Source organism: Cryptomeria japonica, chromosome 5 (assembly GCF_030272615.1).
Source record: "Cryptomeria japonica chromosome 5, Sugi_1.0, whole genome shotgun sequence".
NCBI classification, from domain to species: Eukaryota; Viridiplantae; Streptophyta; class Pinopsida; order Cupressales; family Cupressaceae; genus Cryptomeria; species Cryptomeria japonica.
The window spans coordinates 321,050,884-321,069,350 of NC_081409.1; the positions used below are offsets into that span (position 1 = coordinate 321,050,884).

The 18,467-nt window shown below is 35.3% G+C and overlaps 1 protein-coding gene across 5 annotated transcripts in view; it reads left to right on the top strand.

Annotated features, from left to right (window-relative positions):
• Window positions 1-12,406, top strand: part of LOC131062522 (uncharacterized) — a 58,850-nt gene extending 46,444 nt beyond the window's left edge. For 3 of the 5 annotated variants that reach the window (XM_057996241.2, XM_057996222.2, XM_057996213.2), the window contains 3 exons: window positions 10,959-11,024; window positions 11,191-11,256; window positions 11,373-12,406. In XM_057996241.2, coding sequence (XP_057852224.1) covers window positions 10,959-11,024; window positions 11,191-11,256; window positions 11,373-12,302 — 1,062 coding nt within the window. In that variant the 3' untranslated portion in view covers window positions 12,303-12,406. The remainder of the gene's footprint in view (window positions 1-10,958; window positions 11,025-11,190; window positions 11,257-11,372) is intronic. The other 2 variants (XM_057996235.2, XM_057996229.2) reach the window with 1 other exon arrangement.
• Window positions 12,407-18,467: the final 6,061 nt, after the last annotated feature.

Genomic DNA, 18,467 nt, shown 5'->3' on the forward strand with positions numbered 1-18,467 from the left:
TGGCTGGGCGCTCCTTTGTGCAAATTTGCAGATTCTAATATGAAGTGTTTTATTTTATAGAGAAGAATCTCCATTCTTGCCTGGCATCACTACTGGGAATTGCCTTGGGGTTCGTGATAAATAATCTGTTGGGTTAATGTCTGATTTCTTGGTATTGGTTGGGTCGCCTCCTTCATAGGAAGCCGTTGCTTTTGGTTTTGGGTCATTCGGACTAGTATTGAGAGAGTAATGAGCATTTTAGTGATTCCATGTGTTGCTAATTAAGCATTTCACGTGCAGGTCTGTCATAAATCAGAATATTAAGATTGATCCTTGAGTAGAATTTCTTGGACTTATCATTTTTGTTAAGCCCGGGAGAGCCTTCTATATTGTTACAACATTGTATAGTCTTAATCCTATGATCTTGGCAAGCATTTACCATCATATTGTAAGCTGAACAGTAGTACTGGCAGCATTTCTTCTCATTTTCATTTCACGCTTGTTATTTACATTTAATTCCATTTCTAAGTTCTTAGCATCTCCGCCATATGGTAGCTCCATTTCCACCTTGGGTTTGAAAGCACATGCTTGGTGTCGAGTTTTCCTTTCAGTAGTTGTAATTGTAAAGATCCTCTGACCATATGTTAGTCCATCTTGGGCACATTCTTGGTTAGAGTTACTTTCAGAATGCTTTAAGACCCTCTGACCATATGCTCACGCCTTGCCCAACCCAGGATCCTGGTGTACATTCTTGGTTAGAGTTGTTTTCCGCATTGTTTTGGTTTAAGTGCTAACCCTAACGGATGTGTGTTGCATTACTCTTTGTAATTGAAAAAATTGGAAAAAAATGGTCTGAGATATTTCATCATTGGAGCATGACATCATTAGTCATGATTGGTAGCTGGCGACAGCTAAAGATCCTTGAGTTTGGAAGCTTCGCTTCTGTCTGATGATTCTTTGCCTTGCTTCATTAGGTCTGGGCCGTCCCACTTGCTCCATCCTACAGGTTAAATGGATTGTGGGAGCTGATAGTAGGCTAGCATGTCCTCTTTTTGAGTGAGGTGGAGAGCCTCCTAGAATAACAACAGGGATTGGAGGTGGCACTTGCAGTGGATGGCTTGATGCTGGTTATATGAATGTAGGAGAGGATTCCGTTATTGCTTCAAAGGAAGAACCTTACTCTGCTCAACCAATACTTTCATAGTAGTGATTTGAGTGTGGGTTGTGACCATCTGTGTAGTATTGTACTTTATTAACCGAATGAATGTTTTCTACAAAGTATCTAGACAAGGGCATTAGTGAGTATTCAAATAAGGGAAAAGTTTACTAGGGAAATTTAAACTGACCTGAGTACAAGTAAATCAATATAAACTGCAACAGTTACAGTCCAAGAAAGAGGAGAACTTGGCAGTTGGACATGTTACCCTTTTCTTTTGCTTACAGCTCAAATCGAGTTGAGCTTATCGCCATTAGTTTTAAAAGAGAAAAATGTGAGGTGCATTTAATTTTGGTTTTCCCTACATTGCATTCAGGTGCATAAACATAAGAATCAAGAAGCTTTTATTTTCAGTAATGGACTGTTGCATTTATACAAATGTATACAATATTGAAAAGATTACACAAAATTGCTGAAAAGAAGTCTTTATTGATTCAAAGTTAAAATCTATCTCACACAAGCCATGAGATTTAGCTTGTCTCATATGCATAAAATGCAATATACACAAGAATGGGTTGGAAAGAAAGATAAGATAAATATATAGGAAGGGAGACTGGTTATTGCCTGAAGGCTGGTTTGGGTCTCCTGTCTGTGAAATTTTCAGCTCCAGTTTGCTTGTCTTGTGTCTTCTGCAGCTTTAAATCTTCATATCCTGCATCCGAAGGAATTGCAATGGTTAGAGCTGAGCTCTAAGCAATAAACAGTCTCTAATCCTATATACATATCCACCCACTAATGTATAAACTGTCTTTTACATGTATCAGGCAAGTTAAAAGTCACTCCTGACAAGCGAAAAGAGAGAAGGAAATGATCATGCATCTTAAAATATTTTATTTCTAATCTATTTGTTTCATATGCAGCTACAGGTGCAGCCATAACTTAAATCAGAATGAGTGGAGTGAAATGTGGCTCCCACAAGGGTTGAGTTTTGCTCATCAAAAGATAGGCAATATGAACAACATGAAATCTATATTGCATTTTATAGATTTTTGCAAAATTCATGACATATGAATGCAAGTGTGAATAATGGAGTGCTGCATATTTGATTCAGAAAATGAAAAATGCACTGTTTGCAAGAATATCAAGATCAAGGAATAGCAAATGTAGAACCTTTATTGTGCTTTTAACAGATTCAGAAAATCTGTCATTTCAAATGGAGTCATACAATCCGTGCCTTTTCAAGAAAATTGAGAGACGCTCAACAGGTTTTAGACCAAACCCTAGAAGATTATGGGAGTTACAAGAAAGAAAAGGAGCCATTCGAAGAAGCAAGGTTAGCCGTGGCCTGTAAACACATGCTCAGAATAACAAAAAAAAAAAAAACGTGAAATCCTCTATAATAGGTCCGCCTTTGAGCAAATGAGATTTTGTGAAATATTTCACTTAGATGATACTAGTTGGAGGACCTGCAAGATGTGTAAAAAGTGGGTTTGAGCTTCCAGGAAAGGGAAAATTTAATCTTCAGCTGTCATCCTGCAGTGTGTCCATTGTGGGTGCATTTCGTCTATCAATTTATTCATGCATCTTGATGGTGGAGGCATTGAATGCATTCTTTGTGCCAGGAAAAGGGGCAGCCATATTTCAGCCTATTTTTTATCAAATTCACAATCAGAAGGGGTTCCTTTGAGAATTGAAGATGCCAACATATAGGACAGCATGTTTCAGTTTAGCTTTTGGCCCAATAACAACCATAGTATGCATGTTTTAGAGGGGATTACACCTTGTATGCAGCCTGTGCAGTCGCAAGGTGACAATACAGTGAACTTTAGTCAGCTCAAACTGGAAGAAACTATAATCATGGGTTTCAGAAAGGCTTCAAACTCCAATGCCCAAGTTCGTCTAACTTCAAAAAATTGGCAACGGAGCATCTCCCAGCAAGTTTTTTGATCGTGGAATAAATGAAAACATGTCTGTAAATACTGATTCGTCTGAGATTGTACATTATCCTAGGAAGCGAAAAGCAGATTCTCTGAAGGAGGAGTTTATATGTCCATTCAATGATTCGGATACATACAGTAAATGGTATAAAAATAATTGTGCTGAAGGAAAATCAAAAGAAAGGCAAATTTTGTAGTCAGTATTGCTAGGGGATAAACTGCAGAGCCATAATCTTGGCACTAAAAACAAGAGGTTGCGGATAGATAATGAAGATGCATTAGATTTGAAAGTAAGCTGGAAAAAAGCTTCAAAATAAGTTAGAAATTCCAGATTTAAATACAGTGGAAACAATAATAAAACTTAAAATGGCGGCCATGACAGAATGAAGAACGGAACCTTGGAAACAGAATGCAGTAAAGAACATATTCGTGCACACAGAAGGCTCCATGAAACCTGTCAACAACACTCCTTCCAGCGAAATTTTTATGATGGCCGCTAGGGTTTCCAGCAATATGACGACACTTCTCCAAGAAGCCTTCGAAATAAAATGAGAATGAATGTCTTTACATTCATTTTAGGGTTCAAACCCTAAAAGTTCGATGAAACTTGGCCTTGCCTTATTAAAAGCTTTATTCATCCTATTATAGCTGCCACTTTAAGTTCTTTTATAAGCTTAGGGTCTTATTTTAATTTTTGCATTTTAAGTCAAAATTGTAAATCTTTATAAAAGTGATTTATTAATCATTTTTAATAAATGATATTATTTAAATGCAAATTAGTGCTTTAATGCAAGTTGAAGTCATTTAAATGTAAAGACCTAGTCAAGTGGTGGAGCATCAAATATGGAGATGTGGCGAAATGTTCATGCCAAGTGGAAAGACTTTATCAAAGAGGTTATGAATTGTTGGATTGGGGGAGATTTTGGGGAACTTCTTTAAGTCTTTTTAAGAAGACATCTTGGAGTTAATTTGAGTTATTATCATATGCATTCATGAGGAGAAGAGTTTCATACAGATGGGATACCTTTTTAAGTCTTTTGAGTCATCTTTTGAGAGATTTCTGTTTTCAAAGTAAAAAAAGGAGACTTTTCTTTGATTTTGAATAGGTTGTTGATAAGTTTGAGGTCCTTCTTTTTAGGCCTTTTACTAAATTTGACCCCTTTATTCAGGATTCAGTTCCTCTTTTCTTGGGTTTTTGGTGGGAGATTGAGCCTACTTATTCTCTTCCTTATTTTCTTTTAAGATGGATGCAAAATTTGGGAGTAAGGAAAAAAGAAGACTTTGTGCTTTCTGGAGAAAGTGTGCTATTTCGTTCCAAGTATTGTATCAGATTTTGGGGTATGCATTATCAGAGCCTTTGAGAGCTTTTATATAGCATTTTCGATCTATTTCTGGGGTCACATTTGTATGCAGATGGGTGATTGATTTTTCTTTTCTGTGTTTCTTATCTGAAACCTTTTAAGTTTGTCTCATTTTGGCATCTTTGTGACTAAGATTTCTCTTCACAGGTCAGGGATTGAATAAATTTCTAAATATATTTATTGTGATTAATGTCCTTTAAATATTATTCTGATTACTGGTCTTCCTTTGAAATATTTATGTGTTGAGGGTTTTATCAGATATTGTATCATTATATGAGTAGCTGTAGGTTCAATCTGTGTGAAGGGATGTGTTGCCCCATTTAACTTTTGGTGTATCACCTTTTTAATGATTATTGAGTTCTTAAGAGTTTATGTTAATCTTTCCCTTTTCCCTCCATTTAGTTACAGTATAAAGATTTTTAGGTGTTATATCACATAGGAACCGGCCTATAATCCGGAGGTTCGGTCTAGTTATAGGTTACCCACGCCTTTGACTGATCCCATGTTCTTCAGAGATCTTGAGTGTTTAGGTGCTTGAGAAAGGGTTGCAATTTCTGGAGTTAACAGGACATAAATCTGCACAAGTTGGGACTTGTCTTTAATCGATATGATAGTCACACAAAAAGAATAGTTGTAAGGTGACCTTCATGCAATACAGATTATTGGGTCCGGTTATGTGTCGATCACTGCTGGTTAGATTCAAAGCAAGGAGATGTACCCTACTTACTAATTCAAGCTCTAATATGCCATTTTCCCTTTCAAAGATGGAGTCACCCATGAAGCAGCCCTCTTGACATCTATGATGATCATTTTAAATGGCCTCTTAGGAGCTTGGAGGTCGGTGAATACTATTGGTTGGATTGTAATCCACATGTATTGGAAGAAGCAATGAATATAATGGTATTTTTGTTTTGTCATGATGTGTTTTTTTAAGGTTTCCTAATGAACACCTGTGATAACATGAACATATTTTGCACAACGAAGTTCATTTATGTTTTATCCACATTACACTGGGAAAGGATTCTAGTAATATGAGTCATGCAAACTCTGTATTACTCTTCAATGGAAACATTGGCTACAACCTATAGGATGTCTTTGGCCTGCACAAGCAAAGCACCATTAACAACAGGACAATTTTTAAATAATTTTTTATCAACTCTATGATCCTATTCATAGTAGCAAAATTGGGTAAAAAGGAAAACTCTGTTATTTTCAAATTTTCCTAGCCACTCCAATAAACTTATTTTTTAGCACCATCCTTTATTCAAAGTGTTGGTTGAAAATTTTGTACACATGGGGAAATATACAAATTGTGGTTTCAACCACAGCACACGAGTAAAAACTCTCCTAATTAAGGGAAGGCTCCCCCTATCTAACTACAACTTGGAAAATAAAATGGGATGGGACAGCAATCTTTCTTCTTTTTTCAAGAAAGACAATATCCTTTTCTCTTCACAGAAAAGGATAGCGATTGAATAAAAACAGTAACCACTTTTAAGTGAAATAAGAGAAAGGAAATGAAGTTTCCAGAAAGCGCAAAGACTTCCGTCACTTCCTTCGGGACGGGACAGCAATACCAAATTCAAAGACTTGACTATTGGAAGTCCTATCTACCCTTTGCTATACTAAATTTTACAACGAATGAAAGATAACAGCTCAAAGACTGGAATAATCTATTCTTTCAACACAAAGACAAGAACTAATGCAAGCTCAAAGACTTGCTGCTATTTCTTATCAAACAGTAATTTTTCCTCAAGAATAGACGCAAGCTCAAAGACTTGCTGCTCCTTCAAGAGAGTTTCCTATTTTAATTAATCTTCTCTACTTGCAGCTCAAAGACTTCAAATCAGATTGGACTAAGCTCCTTTAGAAACACTTGGCATAGAAGAAATAAAAGATTCAAACTCAAACATGTAGCTCAAAGACTTGACTATTGGAGTAATCCTTCTTTATTATTCTTCAAAAACTTTCAATCCACATACATAAGCTCAAAGACTTCTTGCTGTAAATTTGGCAGAGTTTTTGCTTCCTTTCCCAAAAGATATCAATTACAATGAACTCCTCAAGTATTTATAGAAGAGGAGCCTTGAGAAAAAGGTGGGAGGATCCTAGCTAACTTGAGAGACTCTCTCAACCATCAAGACTCATTCAATAACTAACTAAGACTTCATTAACTAACTAAGAGTTACTCCAACTAACTAAGACTTATTCCAACTACAGTCCTAATCGGACACAACTTGTAGTTGCCTTACATGTAATTACAAAACCGCAAGTAATGTGTAACTTGCTTTTTACAAAAAATACTTTTACATGCAACTTGTCAAAACTAAATTACAACTAAAGATTACAAAAGAGGGAAAATTCAACTAAGTGTTGAAAAACACTTAAGTTGCATTTTGTGAAGACACAAATCCTTGAAATTTTTGGATGCTCGCTTGTAGTTCATCGGGATTCGGTTCATGGGTGTTTTTGGCAACAACCATAGTCTTCACAATAGTGTCATGACAACGGAGGAGCGCAGAATTGTTTTTATCCAGGATAGACTGGATTTCATGCAGAAAGGCTTGGTGTTTCATCAATGCTTGAATCGAAGCTGCCTAGAATTGTTCGCTCCTCCATTCATTATGAATCCTCATCTGTAAATCAGCAAGAACTTCTTCTTTTGGAATTAGCTCTCCATCCTGACTTACTATGTTGCAAGAGGCTCTTTCACAATGTGAGACAATACCTTGGTAAACTTCACCCCGGAATCTCCTTGCATCACTGATCTCCTCAACGAGAGATTTAAGAACAAGGGTCTTGTTTTCCAGGAGTTCTTCAAATTCCAAGTACATGACCCTGGAAGAGATGATGGCATGATCTTGCAAAATACTCAGCTGTTGTTGGGGCATAGTATGCCAGATTGTCAGACTTTTCTCAACACTTTCCAAGTTCTTTTTGAAAGTATTAGAAGTCTGATCCAGTTTCTGCTCAATAGTCTCTAGTTTAGACATTATTTGAAATATGTCTTTTATTACTTGTACACATTGATCATGAAGTTGATCAACCCAGAAATCCAGTGCTTGTACCTTTTGAGCAGCCCTTTCCACTCCACGAATCGATTCTTGGGAACCAGAAGAACATATGGAGTTACTCCCTTCAGCAACAGGTTTTGTGATTTTATGAATGGCTGCCATATGCTGTCAGTTTTCCTCTTCTAACTTGTCTTTCTTCGCTAGAAGCTCATCACACCTTTGCACCAGTGAAGCAACGGAAAATTGAGCATCATGTTTAATGACCTCATGCGTTTGCTTGCCCAACTCTATCCTCTTAACCTTATAATCAGCAGTTGACATTTCATCAAGTGGCTTATCTGCAATAGGTTCCACAATTTCAGCTACTTTCATCTTGTTACTGTCAACCGTTACTCTGGAGATAGTCTTGGTCTTCTTAGCAACTTTAGATCTGGACTGTTTTAGTTGCTGATAGTCAAAGGCATCAGGTGAGATCTCTTGCTTCTTCCTTTTCGGGGTGAAAGAACTAAGCCATGGAGGCAAAGTCATTAGCTCTCTTCCAGTAGCAGCCGTAGGCAAAGGAGAAACAGTTTTTGTTTGAATTACCGTGGTCATCCTAGGAGGAATATCTGTTTGGACAGCGACCACGGTTTTCTCAGTTACCAATGGGCATGAAGATTGCCTCATGAATTCTTCAAAACCAGAAACCTGGGAAGTTGCAACCTCATTCTGATATTTGTCATATTTGTATTTCATTTTCTTTGGAGTTGGAGATGCCGGCAAATCTGACATTGATTGTGAACCTAGAATACTGTGATGAAGACTTAAAAGGGTTAAGACAACATCATAGTCAGCAGCAAATATCATTATTTCTTCTCCAAATGGGTAAAACTTTGATCCTTGAACTTTACGATTTTGTGAGAGGAAGAGGGGAAATATGTAGAAATGGGAAAATCTTGACTTTGACCAATTTCGGATGTTGGGAGAATTTTCGCAAGTATACAAGTTGGAAATGACATACATGCAATCGGGGTTTTAAAACCCGAATACAAGTACACTTGTAAATTTGAAAATGGAGAAATGGACGAAAAATGAGATTTTGACTTACGGGAAATGATGGAAATGGAAAGTACGAATATGGGGAACATGAATGGATAGAAATGGGAAAATCCGGGAAAGTCATTTTCATGAAAATGGGAAGAACTCTTCAACATGTAATCTGGTTTTCAAAACCCGAATTTGCAAGGGAGGGGTATTTCACACTTTTCAACTTGGAATTTTAACCAAAAATGGTTAAATTCCTTAACCGTAGGAGAAGAACAAGAATTTCCAACGAACTTGTATTCGAGATTTTTAATCTCGAATACAAGTAAAGAGGGAATTTTGGGAAAAACAATGCAATTCGAAAATTGCATACCAAGGGGAAAATTTCTCTCACAAAAACCGATTTATGGGGGAAGAACAACACATGTCAAAAATGCAACAAAGAAAGGAAAACAAGAAAACAAGAAAATAACAAAAAGAAGGAAAGAAAGGAAAGAGAACATACCTTTCTTCAAACTGAAAATGCCTCTTCAAGAAATGAAACCAATTCTTGGAAAGAAGGAAAACCAAAAAATAGAAGCAATTGACAATGCCAAACCCTTAACACATTTTTGCAAAAATGCCCGAATTTGATAAATGAAGCAGCAATTCCGAATTTGGAAGATCAAAGTGCCAATGAGAGAGCACGCCCAAAAGGATTGGAGCAAAATGCCTAAGTAGGAGTAGGAGAAATGGAGACAAGTGTTGCAGAACGTAGCCAAAAGAATCACATGAAGAAAAACGTGGCCACCATTTCAATCTTCAACGACATCATTAAATAGCTCAAACTTCCCCCAAACTCCACGCCTAGGTGAGAAAGGGCAAAACGATTTAGGAGTTTGCAGTTTGTTGAAGATTTAATCCCTCAAAATGTGACATAGGGCAAAAACCAGTCAATGCATCCTCCAAATGTCACGAAAGGTGTCCAAGAATGCATGGAAATAGGATGCAAACCAAAACGCCTCCTTCCTCCAACAATCTCTCCACAAAATTTGCCTTGAAATGGTCAAAAATCGTTTTTTCTTGCATTTCGGGTTTTTTGGAGCAAAAGACGAGTTCGAATTTGCATAAGGGAATGCAAATCGGGTTTTTGGGAGAAGAATATAAGTTTTAATTTCACTTTTTCCACTTGCAAGGCAAAATCGGGATTTTTTAGACAAATGACAAGTTTTATTTTTTACTTTTTCACTTACTAGCCAAAATCGGGTATTTGGAGCAAATGACAAGTTTTTGTTTTCACTTTTTCACTTACTAGCCAAAATCGGGTTTTTTGGAGTAAATGACAAGTTTTATTTTGTCAACAAAGCACTTGCAAGGCAAAATCGGGTTTTTTGGAGCAAACTGCAAGTTTTAATTACTTGTAAAAGGGAAATAAAATCCCTACAACAAGTTAGAAATACTTGCACATATGTAATGGGGATTTAAAATCCCTATTACATGCAAAAACCATTAAAGTAGGGGTTTTTTGACCAAAATGCAAGTTTACTTGTAGTTGAGCCAAAAAATCCATATTTTAACTACACAAGACCAAAAAACAATAAAAAAGACAAAAACAAGAAAGGGAAATTTAAAACAAATTGCAAGTAACATCTTTTAATAAAAATGCACATGTAATAAGCTAAAAATTCCCCTACAACAACCAAAACAATGAATATCATTTAAACTTGTAGTTTGAAGAAAATTCTCCACCTACAGTCGGGGTTTTAAAACCCGAAATTGAAGGAAAGACATAGCAAACGAACCCAAAATTTGACGAAATTCGAAACGTAGTTCGAGGATGGACTGAGGATTAAGCCATTCCAAGGATTCGTCAAAATTCTGCCTCGGGAAGCGTGCCATAGAGTAATTTTTTTCATTTTTTCACAAAAATTTCATATAGTGGTCCTTCATTTTTGGAAACAAAAATGAGGACAACACAAAGAAAGTGTAGAAATATTACAAGATAATAAAATAACATGCAATAAGACCTACTTACACAATTTACAATACACCACAAACTCCAAGCAGATGATTGGATACCCTGATTTACTTGAAGTTGAGACAAAATCTATAACGTATTTTTCTAAGTTTTTGTCACTTAATTTTTCACTAAATTTTTCACCAAATTTTTCACTTAATTTTTAACTTGAATGTATTCTATGTTTTTTCAAACCTTTTCTCTCTCATTCTTTGAGGAACATTGGCTTCTATGGCAGTCCTGTTACTCTTGGCACCTTTGACATTATCAGTGAGGTATTATTCCTTTATATTATTTATTTCATCTTTAGGTTTGTGAATCCATCTCTTTCTTATCAAAGAAAAATGCCTTACCAAGTTTCATCTCAGTTTCTATCCATTGTTGCTCTTACATCAACAAAACTAGGATTACTCGAGAATTGATTTACAGTTAAGTGTTGGATGAATTTTTCTTATGCTTTAAAGTTAAACAATTTATTTCTTTTCTGTGAAGGCCTTACGTGATGAGCTAAGTCAAAAGGCTGTTCAGCTTGCACATGAGAATGAAACTATAAAGCAGGTTTGTTTTGCTTACATTGCAGTAGTTTTAGATGCACCTGATAGCCATATGCCATGTTTTTGGTAATCATTCTAGTCAGAGGAACATTTATTTTGCAGGAACACCTTATTAGCTTAAATGAACTGATAAATCTCTTATGATGTTCTTGTTTGTGGAATGAAAATAGAAAACGGAGCTGTTTATGCAGGAGTACAACTCTTTAAAAGATAGAAACAAGCAACTCAAAGAACAGGTAAACAAGCTTAACCAATAAAAATGGAAAAAGAAAGAATAAATCACCTTGGATGATTCCTAACTACAATGAGAGCAGATAGATTTGCGTGATGTCTTATCTTACAGCAAATGAAGGTTTACACAATGCAGATGTCCTCAACTTCAAGGGACCAAGTGCACAAAACTCCAGTGGATTCTAAAGTATCACACATTCAGACTACAGATTTACCATCAAAGCAAACACCTAACAATGAAACGCCTTTGCCCCCATTTCTTTGGGCATCTGCCTTTATACAGGCTTCAAGTGCTACTCAAACATTAGCTACTGAAAATAAGCAGCATGTAATACCCATGGAAAATAATACACTTCCAACAACATATAGAAACATGATGCCCAATTTTTGCACAGACCCTTATGGAAACAGCCAATCACATGTGCCTCCACTCGTCCTCCCTTACATGCTACCATTTTCTCTAGGTGTTCAACCTTTTGCATTACATGCTAAAAACCCTCCTCCTACTGCAATAACAGCTTGTGCTTCCTCAGCATGCGAGAGTGGATCAGATACATATGTCAGAGCAGATGGAAATAATATTTTAGTGGAAGCTAAGGCAGAGAGAATGCCTGAATCAAGGGATCTGGATAGTCCTAAAAATCAAATGCTTCAAGGAAGCTCCATTGACAACCCTTGGCAAAAACCAGACATAAAGCCTCAAACTCGTATGTTTGGAACGGCAATTTCAGTTTTACCAATCAACATTTCATCAAGCTCTATAACATTATCAAATGAGAATGAGGTTCATTATGGTGGTATCCCATATAATAAGCATACATTAAATCACTCAGGACATTGGTCTTCACAATCAAAAGAACTACCTAATCCACAAATTTGTCACAGCCTCCCAAATATGGGGAGAAACTTGCCAACTTGTGTGCAAGAAGATTCCTTATATTTGGAAAAAAGACTCATGGGAGCTGCAGCGGCATCTGATGCAAGGAAGAGAAGGAAAGAGCTTACAAGAAGTAAACATATTCAAGCTCGGCAACTTAAGTTGCACTGTTGACAACATGGCATTTGAAATTTTGTAGAAATTTTTATTCCTTTTTTCTATAATTAATTTTTGGCTCGATATTTCAATTTTATAGGATGGAAGAAATTACTACTGCATGGTTCAGTTGTTTATGAAAAGTTTTATGCATCTTCAGAGATCACTTCTGAATATTATGGTTTGACTAATCTATCATCCAAGATTCAAATTCAAAAGAATTTTTAGTAGCTTCTTGATGTTCCCCTCATAAAAATAAAGAGCTGAAGTATCCAATTTATGTCTTAGTTACATTTTGCAGTCTTTGATATTCTTTTGTATGCTGCTTCTTTACCTCAACAGATTCTGCCACTCATCCATTTCCTATAGAAGAGATGTATGAAAACAAGGGTCAATGACACAGGCAGATTACTTGTAGTCGTTGCAGAAATCAGTTTGAACACTATTCATTCAGACTTCTTTTAAATATAATTACCTATATTCACAACATCATAGAAAAGTCATAACAAATTCATTATTTCCAGTGATAGGATTTGATTGTTCCAGATACCTTCTTATACTATAAATATTCATTGTCTCCAGCTACAAACAACCCTCTTTGGGTTTGTCTTTTGGCCTATTGATAAAGCATTTTCATGGTGTATGCAGCTATATGCTTATTGGGTTTTAAATAAACTGGCCTGTTTTTCTGCAATAATGGTAGGGACATACCTCCGCCCTAGATGCCACAACCAAGGGGTACATCCGTTCCATCACACTTACCTATGACTTGGTCCTCAACCCGTCTGTTAAGTTTTTATGGATCTCAAATTGGATGCAGTATACCATGCATTTTTGTACATAAGCATATGTCTTGGTTTGGGGCTCTGCTATGATAATGGGATTTAAAGCATCCCAACAAACTTTTAGCATAACTTGGACGCCTCTATGCATTATTGTTTGCACTCTATGGAGCATTGGTGAGGTGCAAATCAATGACAGATTAGAAACTCTTTCCATAAAAAGGGGGCTGGGACTAATCTTGGAAGATGTCGGTCGCAGCTTAGTCTCGCTAGTCCAAGCCCATGTGAACATGCACCTCCACAAGAAAGTTAAGAAATTGTTAATGGAAAAATTCAGCACGTTTTTTATACTATTCAACCAATACGTGTAAGGGGTGGTCAAATAAAAAAGGAATCTTGAACATTGTGAACCTGTGACCTTAAAACTTCCAGGGGACTTTAATTAGCTCCACTTGGCATTCATGGAAGGCTTAATAGAACTTCCACATTCTCTCAATTCACAAGATACATTAGCATATGGCAATGTGCTCTTGTTTTAGCTTCTATAATATTTATATATTTTAAACCTTTGGTATCAAGGGAAGGGTTTTATTAGTCTCTGGATAACTTTGTACATTTCATATATGTAGGAGTGAATCTTTTGGTTGAACATTTTCTAATAGTTGTTATAGTTGATTTAATATTCAATATTTTTTTATAATATTGTACTAATAGTTTTGACTTCAAAAATGTTAGTGTCAATTGTGAATACCATTAATTGAATGAAATGTATTCCTTACATCTGAAAAGCAAATGTGATACCAGACCAACACATCAATAAAACTTGACTTAGTGCATAACTACTGGTCTAACTTTTGTTTTGCTTGGACACCAACAAAAAAATCCCGATGTGACATCATATTTGATGATGTGGAACTGAGATGTTAGTTATAAGCAATGCACTTGCCAAGTAAGTTGTAAAAATGGCAGTGATTTGAAATTGCCACATAAGATTTTAAGAGGCGTGTGCTGAGGCATGAAGTTAGTGTGTCAAGGCGTGAAGCTAGTGTGTTCAACTACTAAGTCCTCTACTCTGTGTGGAGCCTAAAGTTAATAGTTTAAATTTAAGATTATGTATCTTTTTATTAAAATGTTAAACATATAAAAAGGAGAAAGTTGGTCTATTATTTAAATGTTAATTTCTATTTTTTTATGTTTTAATACGTCTTTATAAAAATAGGATCATATTTAATTATTGCCCTTTTGTTGCCATTTCATTTTTCTTATTTTATAAAAGTAATAATTACTCATATCAATATACTTTTACGCCTGAACAATAATAAGTATTTTGTCCTTGTTACTTTTGGAAATATTTTTGTAATCTTTTAAAATAAAATAATTGAATTTGTTATATGTTCACATATAAATTTACACATAATTTTTTCTTATCTACTATTAAGTTCTTTTTTCTTTGCATCAAAATTATTTTCAAATCTTACTTTTCCAATTTCATTAATTGTCTAACTATTATATTTTGTTTAAGCTACATACCAAACACCATTATATTATTCAATTTGATTACTTTAAAGTCTTTACAATAGAGCAATTTCCATCTTTCATTATTTTGATTTGCTTATCTTGTACAAATATTTTTAAACCACCTTGTTTTATTGGCTTATATGCTTCATAACTTCATACTAGATGCATGAGGTATTACACAATATATTAACATCAATATGAAGAAAGTCCTTGTCTTGTATTTTAAATATATTATTGGCTTGCCCAAAATATAGGAAAATAGTGTGATTCACCATCTTCTATTATTTTGATTTGCTTTTATAATTATGTGTAAACCACCTTTTTTCTTGGGCTACATGCTTCTTAATATTGTATGGATCAAGTGTTAAACTAACTATTAACATATATATAAAGACAAAGTCCTTGTTTTGTTGTTCTAAATATATTTAAGGGATTTATAAATGGAGCCTTTCCCAAACAATAGAACAAACATTGCACCATATGACCGTAAATTGATAGCAAGTACAAAATTAGAAGCTAACAACCACGCACTAGTTAATAGACATGTAATTATATCACCTAAACCTATTGTTATGAACAATATGAAACAAAAGCTAAATGCCACTATTGAAGACCTTATAACTAGGCATACCATGCCTTAAAAAAACTTGCATGCAAGATTAAGTGAAACCTATACAAGGCTCTTGTAGCAATAGATAACTTTAAACAAAATTTTTATAGAGGTTCATAGGGTTGTAGCTCATTAGAGGCATTTTCCTCTCATTTTTTTGAAACTTGATTATAAACTCCATTTCATAAAACTAACATAACTTCAAATATTGGTGAAAAACACTTATAGCTCTAATAATGCACTATGGACCTCAATCCCTTTAATGATCTCTACATGATTAGTAGCCCTAGTTGGCAAACCATTCTTCAACAATGACATTGTGAAAGCTTTAATCAACTCTAGAGTGTCATTATCAAAAGACACTACCACATGCCTCATTTTCATTCTCAAGTCTTAATAGAACTCCTCCAATATCTTTCCATCTGCGTGTAGGTCTTACACCTCTTGCAATTACATAGCTGAAGATTCCAACACTAACCCAAGGGATTGACACTCACATTTGCCTATCACATACCTAGGCTCTCTAGAAAAAAAAAATTCACCTTGTTTTCCACTCTACCTAAATTTATAACTTCGTTGTTGTTTCCCTAATTATTGTATTCTCTAGTAATATTTCTAATTTTTGCTTATAATTTGTTAAAATCATGGCACATGATCTAAAATGATTATTATCAACCAAATTCTCATTGCCTAAAATAACCTTTACCAACTATAGATGAACTACCTTATCATCATTAAAAATCTACTTGACATGATGGCTTGAGATCAAGCCTTAGCTTAAGGGTTTGCTAACAACTCATCTTTCACCACGAATAAGCATAATCGTAACAAACTAGCAACTAGAACCTTATACCAATCACCCAAGTTGATGTATATAATTCAACCAAATTAACTAGAATAACACTACAACAAATCATGCATGTGTATGAAGGAGAATAAGGCATGCTTGGGTTCAACAAAGCGGAGGAAGGAGGAGGGAAGGGGCAAGATGCAATCCAAATCATTAGTGGTTAGGAGTTACTCTGATTCAAAATTGGTTGATGTTGAGGAATATGAAGATGTGGATTTTGTTGTCCCTACTCATTTTGCATATGGTAGCTTGCCTTTTGCTAGTTTTTGCGTTTTTTTCTAGATTGCATCAAAGAGGAGGACAAACTATTCTTGGATATCCTCTTAGAAGCTCGTTTGAAGAAGAAAGGGCATGTTGAGGAGATGATTATTGAGGCCCTTGGGGATGATATGTTCTTTGTTCTACGAAGAGGTTTTCTCCTCCCTTCTTTTGGGGTTTTCCCCTACAAATTAGTCTCTTTTGATTTGGGAGAGATGGATATTTTTAAATCAATATGTGTTGATATTATTTAGCCCAAGTTTGTGAAGGAGGGGGGTGCTTCTTCACCTCCTATGGGTGTTTCTATTATGAACCCTAGGGTCTCAGTTGGTAGTGTTTTGAAGGATGTTCTTGTTCTAAACCCTAGGGGTTCAGAATATCTTTGTGTTAAGGAGGCTTGTGGTAATTCAAGCTTGCAAATTGGTTATGACCATGATGGCCCTGTTGAGAGATTTGGTGCTCATGTGGTTGTTGTTTCTTCTCCCCATGGTGTTGTTCCTATTCCAAACCCTAGGGTTTCTAAGGAACCTTATGTTGTTGGGAGTTCTAATATTGGTGATTCTATTGAGGTAATGGAGGATGGACAAATTGAAATTGATATTCCTAAGTCTCTTGTGGAATCATCTACTTGGATTAGGAGCTTGCTTGTTGGAAGATTATGTGGTAATCACCCCAATATTGCTATTGTCAAAAGATGGGTTCTTCAGATTTGGAAACTCAAAGGACAAGTTAAGGTCACTGTTTTGGTGAACAATTTTTTTTCTTTTCCCCATTTCAAATGAGGAGGTTTTCTCTAGGATTCTTCTAGAAGGCATTTGATTTTTGGGGATGAATGACTTTTATCTTCAAAATTGGTTTCTAGGTTTTGACCCTTTGAAAGATTCAATCTTTAAGTTTTATTTTTGGATTTGTCTACTTAGGTTGCCATTGGATTTTTGAGATGAAAAGATTTTTAAGATCATTGTCAATTCTTTTGGGCAATTGTGTCATGGATTCAATAACTAAATTTAAGAAGCACTTGTTGTTTGCTTGATTTTGTGTGTTTGTGGAAAAGAACAGAGTGCTCCTTTCTGAAGTTACTTTATCTTCTAAATTTAGTAATTGGGTGCAAAATATTGAATTTGAAGGCTTTTTTATTATTTGTCATTCTTGAAGTAAAGTGGGACATGCAACTACTACTTGCTTAAGGAATAATAAAAACTAAGTTGTCTAAGGAAATAAGGAAAAAATGTCTACTACATTTGTCGAGTCTAATACTTTTGTTGAGGAGATTTAGAAGGTTGATAATAGGGGGAAATCTCCTATTGTTTGTTCTTCGTTGGACACCTCTTACAATGATTTGGGGTTAGATGTTGGTTCTCCTATTACAAAGAAAATAATTATTAGAGAGAAGGATCCTTGTATTATAGTCAAGCAAAAATCTTTGGAACACTTATTCAAACCATCCCAATATTGGTCTAGTTTTTTGTAAGGTTTTGTGATACATAGTCTCTTGTAAATTCATAGTGGTTATGTGGTGTCTTGCTCTACTTTTTGGTTCTATATTTAAATCTTTGTAAAAGGGTCAAGGCCCTTTCAAAATCCTTGCTTACCTAATAAAAAACACTCCAACAAGTACTAATACATATCATGATACCACAAAATATTATGACCTAACGCCTCATATTCCTTAACATTTATTGTAGTGTATGAGTGATTTTTACCCTTATAATCAACCATCATATCATAATGAATTCTCATTCTTTCAGAATGACATTTCTTTACATTAAATAACCTTGGTTGACTGATCCAAGTCTATGATAGCGTAAATTATCTTATTCTTTAATCTTCTTGCTTTTTAACAAAGTAAAATCCTCTAGCATAGCTCCTTAATTAGACATAAAATTGGCCACTTTGTTCTACAATTAGTAGGAATGAAATAGTTGAAAATACAGAAATTTGATAGCACAATTGATGTAATGTCCCAACTAAAGGACCAACACAAAACCAATCAAACAATTTTTTTTGAAACAACCAATGACAACACCAAAGATAGGACTTGTCGTATTTGCACTACAATGTGCACATAAGTGTTGCAAGGAATACTATGACACATATGTCAAGACAACAAGAACAACCTCACCATTGCATATTTAAGATGACCTCAACAAAACACTAACAATCGT